This window comes from Herpailurus yagouaroundi, unplaced genomic scaffold, assembly GCF_014898765.1.
Source record: "Herpailurus yagouaroundi ecotype Mexico unplaced genomic scaffold, PumYag 182, whole genome shotgun sequence".
NCBI classification, from domain to species: domain Eukaryota; kingdom Metazoa; phylum Chordata; class Mammalia; order Carnivora; family Felidae; genus Herpailurus; species Herpailurus yagouaroundi.
This window is the reverse complement of record NW_024412413.1, coordinates 21,263,645-21,275,869: the sequence shown is the minus strand read 5'-3', so window position 1 is coordinate 21,275,869 and position 12,225 is coordinate 21,263,645. Positions and strand designations below refer to the sequence as shown.

The 12,225-nt window shown below is 35.1% G+C and overlaps 1 protein-coding gene across 6 annotated transcripts in view; it reads left to right on the top strand.

Annotated features, from left to right (window-relative positions):
* The window catches only part of SCYL2 (SCY1 like pseudokinase 2), a 72,593-nt gene that overhangs the window by 21,925 nt on the left and 38,443 nt on the right, over positions 1-12,225 (top strand). For all 6 annotated transcript variants that reach the window (XM_040491116.1, XM_040491117.1, XM_040491115.1 and 3 more), the window contains 2 exons: positions 3,173-3,330; positions 7,213-7,357. In XM_040491116.1, coding sequence (XP_040347050.1) covers positions 3,173-3,330; positions 7,213-7,357 — 303 coding nt within the window. The remainder of the gene's footprint in view (positions 1-3,172; positions 3,331-7,212; positions 7,358-12,225) is intronic.

The window sequence follows — 12,225 nt, the reverse complement described above, 5'->3', positions numbered from 1 at the left end:
CAGTGCATGATGGTTGTCACCACTGACCAGTCACAAAAGATCTGTAAAATAGAGATTCACAGGGAATATCTATGTCTCAGAAACCATCCCTGGTGGCTTTGAGGGATAGGTTACTGGAGGTCATGATTACTATTAGGAAATCCTAGACACATTGGTGTATATCTACTTAGATTTTTATTACTTAAGCTGTCTGGTTTTCAGCAAGAGTTCAACTTTGTAGTTAGCAAAATAGCTTTAAAAAATTATAAATTAGGTTTGTATCAATATGTAGTCTACATTTTGACCAGTAGTTTTTAGAGTAGGTTATTTTACAGCCATTTTTTGCTTAAAGATAGGTTGTTGAGAAAAATTACTTTTGAGTAGGTAACTTTCTTTGCCAATCTATTTTAAAGAATATGAAGTGAATAAGTAAACAATAGAGTGCAAAAGATTGTCTTACATTTTGTTTTAGTAATTTTTGTATAAAAAAGAGCCTCAAAATTTAATTAGAGTTAACAGTTGACTCTTAAGTGGAAAATATCCACTTAAGATACCTTCATCTTTTCTCAGCTTTTCTATATATTTGAAACTTTTCATAATGAAGAGTCAAAAAAGGTTTTAATTTAGGACAATAATGGAAAGCTTCCAGTAACTGCTTATCTTTATTGACCGCCACTGGGTAATAAACATCTGAGTGTCTTCTAGGTGTAAATCCTGTGGTGGATACAGAGATGCTTAAAGCATGGTTTCTTTCTTTTTTTCTTTCTTTTTCTTTTCTTTTTTTTTTTGGTTGGCATGGTTTCTTTAATAAGCTTCTTTGAGAAGCTTGTAATACTTCTAAGGTGAGAGGGCTTTAACACAAATGATGTCTTAACAGGGTGGGTAGTGAAGTAGCAGAAGGAGAACATAGAAGTTAGGTGATTGTCTGTTCTGAAGAAAACTTTTGATGTGCAGGCTAAGAGTTTTAGGAGATCAGTATGAGGTCTAAGTGTTAGTCACAACTTTGTTGAAACTGGTTAATTTCAATTGATTGGAACAAAGAGAAAATCGTTTTAATATAGTTGATAATCTATTCTGATCTATGTAGAAATCTTTTATCTGTGACCTAAAATAATAAATGAATGTCTGAGGGAGAGAATTTTGTGATGTGTCTTTTTCTCTTGAACTGTAGTGTTTTTCTTTAAGAGCAGTGAAATTGCAAGTGCTCAAAGAGCCATTTCATGTGATCTTTTTTTTAAGGACTCAAAACATCTTGAAAAAATAAACGCATTAAATTAGATGCATTTATAAAATGTGTTATAGCAGAATACTTACTAAAATAAGATTGTGCTCATGAATAGTGAGATAGGAACTTGAACTTCTAGGTCATTTGTTTTTAGTTCAAATTAATATTACATAATGCTCTTAGCTCTTTCTTGATAGTTCTGTGTCTTACAATGATCAAAAGCGCTAAGATTATGTATTTATATATGAGTGCTATTTAAATCTCTTAAATGATTGTTTTCCTGAAGGCATGTGTTATGTTTTACTGGGGTACTCTGTGTTTATTGGCTCTATTATTTCTGGGGAGACAGAATGTGGCCCTTAGAGTTAAAATGACTGGATTCAAATCTTGATGTTACCAATTGTGAGATCTTTAGATAGTACATTTATCTTCTCCACAGTGTCCTCGTCTGTGAAGTGAGGGTAATAACTTGTAGGATTATTGTGAAGAATGAAACAATTCCTTAAAAGTACATAAATGCTTTGGGAATGGGATGTTCAAGTTGAGTTACTAAATAGTCCCTTTATGTTATCACTTTTCAGAGACTTAATCCTCTAAAACCCTTAAGTTATTTGTATACATTTAAGGAGCCTCCGACCTAAAACAAGTTGTGTTTGAGAAATTGATTGGTTTGGGATTCTCCAGTGAATCTCTCTTAGGTAATTAGGTTGCCAGACTAACTTGTGAAAAACAGTAATTCTAATGTAGCAGAAATAATGAGGAGAGAACAATAAAATGGAAAGATACTGTCTTAGATATTGGTAGTTGAGCAGTAGTAGGTTTAATTAGAGGTTTTTGAAAGAGATTTCTATAGACATTGTGAAAGTCATTCAAAATCTTGCAAAGAATTTTGGAAAGCTAGCATTGATTCTTTGCTAATTTTGCTTCCAGCTTTATCATTTTTCTTTCCATTTAGGATGGAGATGTAGCATCACTGATGCATTACACAATGGTAATATATCAACTATTAATACAGCTATTTTTTGAGTGATTTGTTAAGACTGGGTAACTGGATGGGAACTATTTTTCCTTGGATAAGAGAGAAAATGAAAGGAAGAAGATAGTTAAGTACAATATGTGCTTTTAATATTGTAGATAATAAGCTATAAATGATCTCAAAGAGTCACAGTGGGTGAGCAGCTTCCTGTACTCGTCCCATTCATTCCCAGTTACTACCCATAAGATGGGGATAGGGTGGAAGGAGAGAGTGAATATAGGTTATTCATATGTAAAAGGTGCTTACAAAATGGGTTTTTGTGTAAATAAGCATTTCCTGACATATATAAGCTTTCTTTCAAAAAGTGATTCAAGATTTTATAGTATACTCCAGGGTTATCATTATGAATAGCATTTTGAATTTTTAAATTTTTTTTTTTCAACGTTTATTTATTTTTGGGACAGAGAGAGACAGAGCATGAACGGGGGAGGGGCAGAGAGAGAGGGAGACACAGAATCGGAAACAGGCTCCAGGCTCTGAGCCATCAGCCCAGAGCCCGACGCGGGGCTCGAACTCACGGACCGCGAGATCGTGACCTGGCTGAAGTCGGACGCTTAACCGACTGCGCCACCCAGGCGCCCCATTGAATTTTTAAACATTTTAGCTTTTATTTGAATTCTCGTTAAATAAGAGATTACTACATGGGATATAACCCATTACATGCACCTTTTGTGTACCAGAGTTCAAAGATGGAGATTTTCCTATGTTCTCCTTAGATGAGGGTTCTGGGTCTAATACTTTTAAAAACATTTAGATTTACTAATCATGAAGAAACCAACTTTTTGATATCAGGAAAGTATTACAGTGGTGCTATAATTTCTATGACATTAGATTTTAGTTATTTCCATTTGTAGACTATTGTGACACTCGGGTAAAGTTTTATTACTTCTATATACTCTTGATTAAAATTAGATACACTATTCTTTTATTAGGAAGTGGCTGTTTTTGTCTTTGATAAAAAGCTGATTGACAAATATCAAAAATTTGAAAAGGATCAAATCATCGATTCTCTAAAACGAGGAGTCCAACAGTTAACTCGATTACGACACCCTCGACTTCTTACTGTCCAGCATCCTTTAGAAGAGTCCAGGTAAATTTTTATAAAAACTTCCATAAAAGACTTGTTTTGAACAAATACTTAAAAATAATTTTATATTTAAATTCTGCCTGTACGGCATTCTTATAAACTGAGTGTTGAGCTCTTATGGATTTACTATTTCCCTAAAATTTACTTGTATATTATGTGTATTTACCTCTTTGGAATTTTCTTCACATTTGCCATCAATCTGCATTTGCTTACTTTGTGCTCAGCACTGCAGTAGTCAAAGTGGAAGATGCAGAAGGGTAGCATACAGTCCCTGCCTGAAAGTAGCTCTCCTTGCTAATGTGCTAGAATTTTTTGTATTCTTTGCATTTATTCCATATTTGCAGGCTATTTTTATGTATGTTTCAGGTACTCTTCTAGACATTTAACTTTCTGATTAACTTTTAACTTCTGATTAACGATTAACTTTCTGATATGCTCAGCATATCAGTAGCCCTCAGTTACTCTACCATTTATTTTTTTCAAGGATATCTTGGGAATTGTTGCTGAGAATGACAAGAATATGAAATTAATGTTGTGTAGTCTTAACTGGATCTTCAAGCTTATGGTGCTTTTAATGATACCCTAGCTATATAAACTTTTTCCACATTAGTCATAACCCCTAATTTCTTTCTTCCTTCCTTCCTACCTAGCAGACTGTATTCCTCTCTCTAAATTCAGAAGATCTTAACCAGATGGTTTGCCAGTTGTGTTCTGTGGACCCTGGAATTTTAAGGATGGGGAAGAACAGGCAGGCAGAGGAACAGAGCTGGCAGAGTTCCAGGCTTCCAGTCCACCTTCAGCCAGGACACTTTTGCTTTTATCTCTTCATATATATTGGATTTCTGTGTAGTTCTTACTTTGGAATCTTCAGTAATCCACTGTCACTGATCCCTCTCCCCTCAAGAGCAGAAGATACTTTCTTTCAACCCAAAAGAAAAAAACCTAATATTTACTGTGAAAACTGTACTAGATACTTTACATTTGTTTAACTTATCCGACTCTCAAAATTATGTGGAAGAACTGAGGATCAGAGACATTACTTAAGCCACATACTTATGACACCTTGATTCTTGAGCCCATATTTTTTCCCCACTGTACCATGGTGTACCTATCCAGATATATGCCCATATTTCTCTTATCACGATAATATTTTCATTGCTCTTCTTTTCATGAATAAACCCAGAAGAAAAGTGTAGTTGTTGACTCTTATGTAACATTTACTGTTGTGAACTCTGTATCCCAAAGTGGACTAAGTTTTGTTTGCCACGCTTGTCCTGAGCTTTCCTAACTGTGTGTTTTCCTCTAGAGTGTATTCTATCAGCCTGTACCATGTCACCTATTAGAATCCTGCCCATATTTGTTATTTTAACTTGTATCAGTGTGTCTTATAGTTCATCGTTACATTTTAAGTCTCTTGAGGGGAGAAGCTCTCTCTGTAGCTTCTTTTGTAGTGACTTAAATATTACAGAAGGGATTTGTGGGCAGTCATTAAGAGAGACAATTCAAAGGTTACTTTAAGGCATCTTCATTGTTAGGTTGTAAAACTGTAAAATTGATCGAAAGAGGACAACTTTAGGGTAGGAAAAAAATAACTTCCAGTTTTTAATGAATTAATGTAGAAATAACACTGGAGTTATCCAAAAGAAATGTGCTATATAGTAAAGTAATCCAGGTGAAAGCCCAGAGTTGGTGATGTATATTAAGGGGAACAGAGGCAGTAATTAAAACTATGAATAAAAGAATTTTTCAAGAGCATGAGTAGAAAGAGCAGAGTACTGAGGACAGAACTTAAAATGTAGAGGAGAAAAAAAGAGTGAGGGAAAGAAATGAGCCATCATTGTTACATAGCAGGAGAAAAACAGCACATCATGGGAGCTGAGGGAGCTGAGGGAGGGACTAGTGGTCCTAGTCACTGAGGACCACTGAGTAAAGGGAAAATAAGGACTGAGAAAAATTCATTACATTTGACTAGTGAGAGGTTATTATTGATAATCAGTAATTTCAGTAGCAGGAAGGCAGTTTGGAAGCTAGAAAATAGGTACAAAGGAGCCCAGTAGACAAGACATCATGTGAATAAAGTCCCATAAGAGGAATTCAAAGGAAATTTTAGAATGATGGTTTAATCACTAATATACTGAGGTAAAGTTTAGGGAAGTGAGGTCATTCATGTTAGATGAACTTTATGCTTTTTAAAGTAGAACGTGGATAATAGGTGAGTAATGGGGAAAGGGGGCCATGGAATAAGGAGCTAAATGAGAGAACTATAAAGGAATGTCCTTGAATGCTGAAAAATAAAAAGAGCAAGGTTGAAGTACATTATGTGACTTAGTACTGAATTTAAAGAGACTGGGGTTTTCTATTTCTTTCCTCTGCCTATGACATAAGGAAGAGAGTAGAAGAAACTTGTAATGATTATTAAAGGATTCATAACGGTTTTTTTCAGTAAAGGGTAATAAAGGGTGATGGTTTATTGTTGAGATAGTTGGGAGAAAGAAAGGAATCAATCGTGTATGGTCAGGACTCAATACTTTGAATTTGGTGAATAAAGATGCCAGTGAGCTAGATTTGGTGGAAGTAGTAAAGGGGTAGGAGATAATGTCTAGTAAGTAGCTGTGGCTGGGAGGTGGTTCTTGAGAAGAGGATATAGCCCTTCTCACATGTAACTGTAAAAATGATGATGGAAGTGAATATGCTTGAAAAAAATAAGGGGGCTTCAGCTGGAGGAATAATCATATGGGTGTTGATGTGACCAAGGATGATGTTGGGGTCAAGACAGAGAGGAAAAAAAAATAAGAGTAACTCAAATACATGAATCCTGGGAATTACAGAAAACTGTAGGAAAGACTTTAGCGTATTTGATTAGTTTTCCTCCAGTACAGTTCAGCAGATGAAAGCCTGGTGTCCACTGTGTTAATGAGCTTGATGAGGGAGTAAAGAACAAGATAGCATCTTTGTTGATGAGTGAGCAGGTGTAACTCTCTCCCTCACCCTAAGGAGCTTTGTGTTAATCTCTCATGTATATTGGGCTTCTGCATTCGCTTTTACTTGAAAAATGAGTTTAAGGTGAAAGAAAAGGTACACAGGAATAGGAGGAAGATGAAACAGCAAAGGGCATACTTGCCATTAAGCATTTACAATCCAGGTGCAGAAGTTTGGTTTAGCTTTGTTACCACACTACCTTGTAGTTCTCCATTGCCAGAGCCTAAGCCCAAGTCATAAAATGTTAGCACTTGAGTCTCAAACACTTGGTAACGATAATAGCAGTAGTAAAGACCTATTGAGTTTACATGCTAGTCACTGTGCTGTGTGCTTTACATTCAATATCTCCTTTGATCTTCGCTTAACCCTTCAAGGTGGTTTTTTATCAGCATTTTACGAATGGGCAAAGTGAGTCTCAGAGCTGAGGTGTCCAAGTCACGTAGTCAGGGGATAGGGATGCTAGGACTTGAAGTTGGGTATTTGTCCATCTTCAAAACCTGAGTTCTTTATAATTACTCCATAAAGCCTATTGAATGTTAATATCTAATGTTTTCTGAATTTCTAAATATTCTTATATATCAAGGAGCAGTAATTTAAAATTTAAAAAATTGTGACACCTTTTAAAATTATATATAAAGTAGGTAAAAGCAAAGCTGCTCTGATTGAAGTAGTTATAGAGGCCCCTGGAGCTGTTCTCTGTGCCCTTTTCTGACTCCTCTTGCTCCAGGGCGGTCTGTGGGAAACTTGCAGGTTCCTTTGAGCATATTCTGAAAATTGTGTATTATATTAATGTTGAAAATAAATCTAAGTCTACTTTCTTGTTGACCACTAATATTTTATGTACATTTGATTTTGATAATGTGGGAAAAAATGGTGATAAATAAATCTTTTTCTTTTTTAAAACAGGGATTGCTTGGCATTTTGTACAGAACCAGTTTTTGCCAGTTTAGCCAATGTTTTAGGTAACTGGGAAAATCTACCTTCCCCTGTATCTCCGGACATTAAGGATTATAACCTTTATGATGTAGAAACCAAATATGGTTTGCTTCAGGTATGTATTTTTGTTCATCATGTGAAAAGAGTTTTTTTCTTTCAAAATTGTTTTTTGGCTGTTTCAAACTTATCAGCAATATAAACTGCTTCAGGTAAACCTTTGGATCCTTTCAGTAATTTAAAACTATTTCTGTATTTTGTAGTTTTTCTACAGTTTGTTGTTAGGTTTAAATTATATTTTATTTTTTTACTTTATTTTAAAAAATTTTTTTATTTATTTTTGAGAGAGAGAGAGAGAGAGAGAGAGAGAGAGTGAGTAGGGGGAGGGCAGAGAGAGAGGGAGGCACAGAATCCGAAGCAGGCTCCAGACTCTGAGGTATTAGCACAGAGCCTGATGCGGGGCTTGAACTCACACACCCATGAGATCTTGACCTGAGCTGAAGTCAAATGCTTAACTGACTGAGCCACCCAGGTGTCCCAAATTATATTTTAAATTTATGAAACATAACATTGGTAACCTTTGTAGAAGGGCACTTACTGACTGGTGGTTGGGGTGGTTCCATTTTTATTTTTTTGAGTTCTAAACCTCGTTAATGCATTTCATAAACAAACTATTAAGTTGAAGTACTTAAGTATTTAATAAAAATTAAAAATTACATCTTTAAAGAAATTATTTAATAGGCATCAAGAGATATTGTTAGCCTTTTCTTATATGTCCACTTTTTCTAATTTTCCTTTCCCTGTTTACCAAAATGAAATATCTTCAACTCTATAGAGTAAATTTGTGCAGTAGAATTTTAGTTCCTTGGGGACAGAGATCATTTTATGATTTTTTAACAGATTTATTAAGTTATTAATTGGTATACAATAAACTTTACATATTAAAATACTATATGGTTTTATAAATTTGACATATATACCTGTGAAACCATCGCTGCAATAAAAATAATGCATATATTCATGACCCCCCAAAGTATTCTTATACCCACTGTAATCCTTCCCTCCTACTTCTTGCTATCTTTCTATCTCTTGTCCCAGGAAACCACTGACCTCCTTTCTGTCACTATGAATTGGTTTGTATTTTCTACAATTTTCTAACTGGAATCATTTTATTTATTTTTTTAATTTATTTTTTATTTTCTTTCTTTCCTTTTTTTATTTTTATTTTATTTTATTTTTTTTTTATTTATATATGAAATTTATTGTCAAATTGGTTTCCATACAACACCCAGTGCTCATCCCAAAAGGTGCCCTCCTCAATACCCATCACCCACCCTCTCCTCCCTCCCACCCCCCATCAACCCTCAGTTTGCTCTCAGTTCTCAACAGTCTCTTATGCTTTGGCTCTCTCCCACTCTAACCTCTTTTTTTTTTTTTTCCTTCCCCTCCCCCATGGGTTCCTGTTAAGTTTCTCAGGATCCACATAAGAGTGAAACCATATGGTATCTGTCTTTCTCTGTATGGCTTATTTCACTTAGCATCACACTCTCCAGTTCCATCCACGTTGCTACAAAAGGCCATATTTCATTTTTTCTCATTGCCACGTAGTATTCCATAGTGTATATAAACCACAATTTCTTTATCCATTCATCAGTTGATGGACATTTAGGCTCTTTCCATAATTTGGCTATTGTTGAGAGTGCTGCTATGAACATTGGGGTACAAGTGCCCCTATGCATCAGTACTCCTGTGTCCCTTGGATAAATTCCTAGCAGTGCTATTGCTGGGTCATAGGGTAGGTCTATTTTTAATTTTCTGAGGAACCTCCACACTGCTTTCCAGAGCGGCTGCACCAATTTGCATTCCCACCAACAGTGCAAGAGGGTTCCCGTTTCTCCACATCCTCTCCAGCATCTATAGTCTCCTGATTTGTTCATTTTGGCCACTCTGACTGGCGTGAGGTGATATCTGAGTGTGGTTTTGATTTGTATTTCCCTGATAAGGAGCGACGCTGAACATCTTTTCATGTGCCTGTTGGCCATCCGGATGTCTTCTTTAGAGAAGTGTCTATTCATGTTTTCTGCCCATTTCTTCACTGGGTTATTTGCTTTTCGGGTGTGGAGTTTGGTGAGCTCTTTATACATTTTGGATATTAGCCCTTTGTCCGATATGTCATTTGCAAATATCTTTTCCCATTCCGTTGGTTGCCTTTTAGTTTTGTTGGTTGTTTCCTTTGCTGTGCAGAAGCTTTTTATCTTCATAAGGTCCCAGTAATTCACTTTTGCTTTTAATTCCCTTGCCTTTGGAGATGTGTCGAGTAAGAGATTGCTACGGCTGAGGTCAGAGAGGTCTTTTCCTGCTTTCTCCTCTAGGGTTTTGATGGTTTCCTGTCTCACATTCAGGTCCTTTATCCATTTTGAGTTTATTTTTGTGAATGGTGTGAGAAAGTGGTCTAGTTTCAACCTTCTGCATGTTGCTGTCCAGTTCTCCCAGCACCATTTGTTAAAGAGACTGTCTTTTTTCCATTGGATGTTCTTTCCTGCTTTGTCAAAGATGAGTTGGCCATACGTTTGTGGGTCTAGTTCTGGGGTTTCTATTCTATTCCATTGGTCTATGTGTCTGTTTTTGTGCCATGGAATCATTTTATATGTACTCTTTTTTTTCTGCCTGGTTCTTTCACTTAATTCTTTTGAGATTCATCCATATAGTTGTGCATATCAATAATTTTTTATTGCTGAGTGGTAGTCCATTGTATGGATATACCATAGTTTGTTTATCCATTCATCAGTTGATGGTCATTTGGTTTGTTTCTGGTTTTGGTTATTACAAATATAGCTGCTGTGAATACTCATATACAAGTTTTTGTATATGTGCTTTAATATATACAAGTTTTTGTACTTATGCTTTAATTTCTCTTTGTTAAGTACCTAGAAATGGGATGGCTAGATCAAAGGGTATGTATACATTTTGGTTCTTTGGAAACTTCAAACTCTTCTAAAGTGGTAATACCATTTTACATTCCTTTTTTAATTTTTTAAATTTCTTTTAATTTTACATTCCTATTGCAGTGTATGAGAGTTCCATTTTTACCACATATTTGCCAGAAGTATGGTTTGTCTTTATGATTTTAGCCATTCTAATCAGTATGCAGTGGTATTTTGTTGGGGCTTTAATTTGCATTTCCCTGATGAATAATGATGTTGAACACCTTTTCATATACTTTGCCCTCTGAATATTTTTTGGTGAAATGTCTATTCAGCTCTTTTGCCCATTTTTTTTGAATGGGTTTTTATTATTGAGTTTTGAGGTTTCTTTATATATTATGGACACAAGTCTTTTGTCAGATACATGAGTTACAAATATTTTCTTCTAGTATCTAGTGTCTAGCTTACCTTGTTTGCTTAACAGTATATATTTTTTAATTGTGATAAAATACACATAATGTAAAATTTACTGTCCTACCATTTTCAAGTGTATAGTTCAGTTGGATTTAGTACATTCACATTGTTGTGCAAACATACCATCATCCATCCCCAGAACTCTTTCACCTTGGAAAACTGAAACTGGATCCATGCAACTGTAACTCCCCATCCCCCAACCCCACCACTCCTCAGCCCCTGGCAACCAGTCTACTTTCATTTTCTATGAATTTGACTACTTTAGGTACCTCATATAAGTGGAATCATGCATTATTATTTCTTTTTTGACCGGTTTATTTCTCTTACTATAATGTTCTCAAGGTTTATCTGTGTCATAGTGTGTATCAGAATTTCCTTCCTTTGTTAGGTTAAATAATCCATTGTATATATTTACGGAATTATATTTATTCATTCGTTTGTCTGTGGACACTTGGGTTGCTTCCATATCTTGGCTATTGTGAGTAATACTGCTGTGAACATGGGTGTAGAAGTTTCTCTTCAAGATCTTGCTTTCAAAGTTCTTTTGGGGATATACCCAGAAGTGGAATTGCTGGATCATATGGTAATTCTATTTTAATTTTTTGAGGAACTGGCATAATGTTTTCCATAGTGTTTTCCATAGCTATACCATTTTATATTTCTACCAGTAGTGCACAGGGTTCTAATTTTTCCATGTCCTCACTGACATTTGTTTTCTAGTTTTTGATAGTGGCCATCCTCATAGTAATGAGATGGTAGATTGTTGTGGTTTTGATTTGCATTTTCTTAGTGGTTAGTGAATTTAAGCATCTTTTCATGTGCTTATTATCCATTTGCATATTGTCTTTGGAGAAATGTCTATTCAAGTCTCTTGCCCATTTTTGAATTAGGTTGTTTGTTTTGTTGTTGAGTTGTAGGTGTTCATTGTATATTCCAGATATTAACCTCTTATCAGATATATGATTTGCAAATATTTTCTCCTATTCTGTGGATTGCCTTTTCACTCTTTTGATTTTGTCCTTTGATGCACAGAAGTTTTTTATTTTGATATATCCAATTTATTTTTTCTTTTGTTGCATTTGGTGTCATATTTAAGAAGTCATTGCCAAATCCAGTGTCATGAAGCTTTTCCCCTGTTTTTTCCTAAGAGTTTTATAGTTTTAGTCTTATGTTTAGGCCTTTGATTTATTTTGAGTTGATGTTTACATATGGTTTAAGGTAAGGGTACAACCTCATTGTTTTGACTATGGATATCCAATTTTCCCAGCACCCTTTGTTGAAACTTCCATCCTTTCCTCATTGAATGGTCTTTGTACCTTTCTCAAAAATCATTTGACTATATATGCCATTCTGTTCCATTGGTCTATATTTCTGTCTTTACGCCAATGCACACTGTTTTGATTACTGTAGCTTTGTAATAAGCATCTGAACTTTTTTTTCCCCAACCATAAAATGGTTCCAAAGATTAACTGAGATAATTATATAAAAATATTATCAAATTAATGCCTGAAATATACAATAAGCATGCATAGGGGTTTCTTTTTCCTTGTAAAGTTAGGAAAACTTTTCTAGACTGATAAACTTTGTA